Source organism: Mucor mucedo (genome assembly GCF_025094135.1).
Source record: "Mucor mucedo strain NRRL 3635 chromosome Unknown EV154scaffold_415, whole genome shotgun sequence".
Taxonomy (NCBI): domain Eukaryota; kingdom Fungi; phylum Mucoromycota; class Mucoromycetes; order Mucorales; family Mucoraceae; genus Mucor; species Mucor mucedo.
In genome coordinates, this window is record NW_026252699.1 from 1 (window position 1) to 5,252 (window position 5,252).

The window sequence follows — 5,252 nt, forward strand, 5'->3', positions numbered from 1 at the left end:
TATGTCATGGGTAACTGGTCTGCTCCTAATACAAGATTCCATGAGCCGGTCCGAGGCCTTGGATTCAGTCGGTTGCTCAAAAAGCTGGTAAAATAGTGTACTTGATTGATGAATTTAGAACAAGTCGGTGCTGCCCAGCCTGTGAACGTAGAATCCTCGAAACGTTTCTATGGTCAATAACACGCGCCCTCATAGACGAAGAGTAAATCCACGTGTAATTAGACATGGTCTCTTAAGGTATGTTGATTTTACTTGTTTATAATTGTTTTATCCAATAATTTTTTTTTGTTCCTGTGAAAGATGTACAAATCAAAATTGTAGAGCCATGACTAGAGACACCAATAGAATTCTTCCTCGTCTATGGAATCGTAATATGGATGATTGGTTGACCATGGTTGATATTGTTCGTTCAGTTCGTGCTGGAAACGATATTCCCCCCCCCCTAAGGTTTCGACGTGGAGAGGCCTCCCAGGACCAACGGAAAAGAGCAAGAACCCAAAATAATCAAGCAAACATTAGAAATGTTTGTCAACGCCATAAGTAGAATTTTTTCAGGGCTGTTATCGCAGGTCAACCATGGATACACTTAGGTGGTAAGCTCAATTTTTTTTTTTTTTTTACGGTCTTTGGTCTTTGAACCAATCTTTTTACATTTGGATCTAATATTTTCTGAAAATAATGTATGTCGAAAGATTAGATACCGATTTGCTCTCAAAATATAGATGCTTTTATGCGGATTTTAGCTTCAAAAAAGTGTCATGAATAACTGCTGTTGTTCATTGAGAAACACCTTTTAGCTACTCAAGCACAAAAATACCAAATTTCGGGTGGAGCATCGAATGACTGTTTATAAAGACAGAGAGACGAAAAAAAAAAAAAAAAAAAAAAAGAATGGCAGTCTAAATATTTATCATGCAACTTTGTATCTTTTGTTCCAAGATGAATAGAAAATGTACCGAAGAAAAAAAAAGGCGGTGATTTGATAAATAACAAATTACAATTTAATCATGCAATGATAGAATGGTCATTTTCAGCTTTTTTTTTTTTCAAATTTGACATTATCAATAGTGAATCATGAATAAGAACGACGCTTTCAATGTTTGAATTCTTCTTTCGGTTTTAATATTCATTTTTTTGGGGGACAGAAAACCATTATCAGAAAAAAAAAAAAAAAAAAAAAAAAAATAGGGATGGATAAGCCGAACATGTTCCTGAAGGCAGATAAGGATTCGTGAAATTTGTCCATTTGTATGATGAATGTAAAGCAAACAGGAGAAGAACATAGTCAATGCCATCATTTAAAAGATAATTCCGTAAGAGTGTATGAATTTAAGCATAACCAAACGTCACCTTTCAAGAAGTCAACGGTATTTTAAGAACACATGATAAAAAAAAAAGGGCTAACAAGATTGTACAGGGCATAAACCCTAAAGTTGTGACAAGCGCAGTAATAAACAGTAAAAGATCAAACGCTTTATTTGAGAGCATAGACCGTTTTCAAATCTTTGAAATCTTAAGAATGTATTTCCAGAACAACTTTTCGAAGGATTTTGATTTGCCTTAAAAAAAAACTAGGATCGTTTTTGTGTATTCTTGGGGGAGATGGACATTGAGATATGTACGTTTGGTCATACCCAAAGAAGTCTTTTATTGTACGTATCAATGATTAAGAGCGATGAATAAGATCTGTTTCAGGTTATTGATGAATCACTGTAAAACAAGCTTGTTCATCAAGAAGGTCAGCCACGAAGAGTTGAAAGGAGTATGGATATGTATGAACCCCAAATACACCCAAGAAGGATATCGCCACGGCTAACCGATAGCAGAATGAGGTTAAAAACATGGCATACAGTGGCTTTCGTTCCACTGGTTTCGTAAAACCCTCTTTCACCCGTTCTGAAGAGAAATATAACTTTCAGTCAAGTAAGTTGAGCATTGACTTCAAAACACATGTACTAATTATAAATAGGTTCAACTTTATCCCAACACGCCAGACGAAGGGGGTGACTATCCCCCTCTCTGCCTAGATAGGTCACACAAGCCAATGAGGATCCACAGGCTCCCAATTTTTTTTTTTTTTTTATAAAGAGACGACTAACTCCATCTTGCTCGTCACTTCATTTTTGAGGAGGGTGGTAATTTAAAACATGAGCATCTACGATATAGCCTCCAGTGTAAAAGATGATGTCACCGCATCAGCCGGTAGTAATTATAACTTACAACACCATGATTCGTTTAGTTCGTTTGATTCGGGGAGTTCACCTCAACACCATCGAAAGATACAAAGCGGAGATGGCGAAACCCGATTAAAGCAACTCTATCACCAAGTGGAGCAATTGACGTTATCCAATGCTAGGTTAACTAGAGCCAATCGAAATTTAAAATTAGAATGTGATAAGCTTGTGGAGGAAAAGACGTTTGAATTAAAGCAGGCCTTACAAATGTCAGTAGAACATAATATTCGGCTACAGCGATCGAACCGACTCCTGAAAGACGAATACCTCATCCAATCGGTATGTATGTGTGTGTATGTGTGTATGTGTGTGTGTGCGTAGACACTAATTGGAAATATGAAAAAAAAAATAAAGGTGGAGCTAGATAATATCAAGAAGGACCAGATAAAAAAGATGAAGAACGTTGGACCTGAATATGAATATTTAGTGCAGGTGATTAATTTGCTGTATCGACAATTAGCAGGTAAATCGAATTGTGTTGAGACGTGCTGTTTTACGGAGAAACCTACACTAGAATTAGCAGAAACGATGATTCAAGATGCGTTACCACAGCATTTATGTCGACCTGTGGTGAAATCGCATATCCAGTCTGGTAACCTAGCAGCGATATTAGAAAAGGAAAATAATCAATTGAGAGACGGGATGGATATATTAATAAATGATAGAGATGCTCTTTATCTATTATTAAAGGACAAGGAAGAAGATAACGAGACTTTAAAATATGAATTACAAGTGAAGGATGACATTGTGAAACAACTGGAAAATGACTTTGAAAATATGGAACTACAAGTGAGTGACCTACAAAACGCACTCGTTACAGCGTGATAGAATAAAGAAATAGAAGAGAAACCAATCCTCCCCCCCTCCCTCCCTCACAACCACTACCAACAACCCAAGAGAAATAGCATCTATATTTTATCATATTACTACTACATACCCCCCCACACACATCTCTTCTTGTTTATCTCCCCTTCTTTTGTACAAGTTCCTTTTTTTTTTTTTTAACACAGTGAGTGATTGTACAGATACACACGTACAGGTACCGCGTGACACGTGACTCGCGATTTTTTTTTTTTTCTTTTAGTATAAAGGGCCTTTTACACAGAAAAAATTTTGCTCTTTGGCTTTTTTTTCCCTTTTTTTTTTAATTTTTTTTTTTTTAATACAACACATTACATCAAAAAGAACTCGCCCTTCTTCAGTAAAAAAAAAAAACCTACAAACCAACACCGCCGTTTTCTTTTACAGAAAAACCAACAACAACAACTTTACAACCTTCTTCCTTTTTTTTTTTTTTTTCCCCTCAAAAAAAAAAAAAAAAGAGATCAAAGAAAACCTTTTGAGATTGCGTACCTTTTTTTTTTTAACAACAGATAAAAAAGAAATGATTCCAACCCGGCAGTTATATACCTCACCAGACGCACTCAACGCCCAAAGCGCTGGTTCTCAAAGTATGGATCAACTTGCAGAATTCGCATCGTCCATGGTTTATGTAATGTGGCACGGCCGTAAAATCACGAACATGACTAGTTCGGGAGGCTATAGGAACTCCTTGTGGCAAGGTGGTAGTCCTACCTCTTCGTTTCAGCGCTTTTGCTCACATGTATGTTTTTCAATTATTTGTATGCACACCAAAAAAAAAAAAAACTTATTCTTTTTTGCAGGTTTTTAAAGCCACGGCCATTCATGAGTCGGCAGTTTATCTTTGTTTGAAATACGTGGCCTTACTTTTACAACTGAATCCAACCATGGAAGGATCAGAAGGATCTGAGTACCGTTTATTCGTTGTTGCATTGATACTGGGTAAAAAAAAAAATCTCTGTGGAAACCATAAAGAGTGATTTTTTATTTATTTAACTGTTTGTTTTAAATGATAGCCTGTAAATTCTTGGATGATAATACGTTTGCTAATTCGACATGGTCAGAAGTAAGTGGTATGAAGTTACGCGACCTGAATTTGATGGAAGCCGAGTTCATGGAAGCTATCCATTATCGTTTGTTTATTCGAAGTCAAGATTTCAATCAATGGAAAACGTTGGCGGATGTATGTCGTGACCGATTGTCTTGTTATTATCTACACACGAGACCATTGGAACAGGAACAATTCGTGCTTAGTATCTTGTACACCATTGGTTTGCGACCTATGCAACCATCTGTATCCGTAGCACCAAGAGTTGTAGCACCACCACCAGTAGCAGTAATACCAATTGCATTACCTACAACAACAGCAGCAGGAGCAGCAACAGGATCTTTGTACACTAGCTATGATATTTATTGTGATGAGATCGAAGCTGCTAGAATTAAGCAGTATCAAAATTCTTATAATCGATATCAACACTTTATGCAATCTGTGTCAAATCATGTGAACCACGACCACCCAGTACAACATCAACCGACAGTACAGCCTTTACAACCACCGATTGGAGCTCCTGCAGGATATCCCATTACGAATCTTTCAGAATCAACATGGGATCCTTTGTTCTATAGTATTTACGGTTCGATGTACAACACCTATCAACAACAACCAATCTCTTGGAGCAATTTTTAAAAAAAAAAGAAAAATGTGATGCTTATTTTTTTTTTTTTTTTTGTTCTTCTTACTAATTGCCAAAACACCATTCTTTTTCTTTTCTTTTTTTTTTTTTTTAACCTTTTTTATTTTTTAATCCCGTACCTTTTATCCTCTTTCTATTATTTTTTTTTTTTTTTTTCTTTTTCTGCTACTTGCGGTTCCTCTTGTTCCCTTCCTTTTTTTTTTTATAAAAAAAAAAAAAAAAAAAAAAAAAAAAAACCTCTTTTATGTCTACTAATATTTGAAACCAAGGTAATTGTATTCAAATATTTAATGATGTTCTCTTTTCTTTTTCTTTTTCTTTTTTTCTATAGTAACCCTTCCCATGGTTCCTATACATATATATTTTTTTTTTCCTCAATCATCAAAAAAAAGTGAGTGCCCACCTTTTTTTTTTTTTAAATTAAAAAAAATTCTTCGTTACACCTATTTTTTTTTTTTTTTTT

The 5,252-nt window shown here is 35.5% G+C and overlaps 3 protein-coding genes across 3 annotated transcripts; all 3 read left to right on the plus strand.

Annotated features, from left to right (window-relative positions):
* Positions 1-6: 6 nt before the first annotated feature.
* EV154DRAFT_588095 (uncharacterized protein) lies at positions 7-1,856 on the plus strand (the record flags this gene model as incomplete). The annotated part of the gene is made up of 4 exons (XM_051606821.1): positions 7-87; positions 152-237; positions 322-540; positions 1,399-1,856. 4 exons carry the CDS (start codon positions 7-9, stop codon positions 1,562-1,564), a joined length of 552 nt encoding a protein of 183 aa, XP_051449820.1. The 3' UTR covers positions 1,565-1,856.
* A 384-nt stretch (positions 1,857-2,240) lies between these two features.
* On the plus strand, positions 2,241-3,047 carry EV154DRAFT_396268 (uncharacterized protein; the record flags this gene model as incomplete). Its single annotated transcript, XM_051595188.1, has 2 exons — positions 2,241-2,513; positions 2,589-3,047. Coding segments are annotated over 2 exons (732 nt in total), but the record flags the coding sequence as incomplete, so codon positions are not given.
* Positions 3,048-3,395: 348 nt separating this feature from the next.
* On the plus strand, positions 3,396-4,804 carry EV154DRAFT_608434 (uncharacterized protein). The gene is made up of 3 exons (XM_051607689.1): positions 3,396-3,837; positions 3,899-4,037; positions 4,112-4,804. The coding sequence occupies exons 1-3, from the start codon at positions 3,619-3,621 to the stop codon at positions 4,780-4,782; spliced, it is 1,029 nt and encodes a 342-aa protein (XP_051449822.1). The 5' UTR covers positions 3,396-3,618; the 3' UTR covers positions 4,783-4,804.
* The last annotated feature ends 448 nt before the right edge of the window (positions 4,805-5,252 follow it).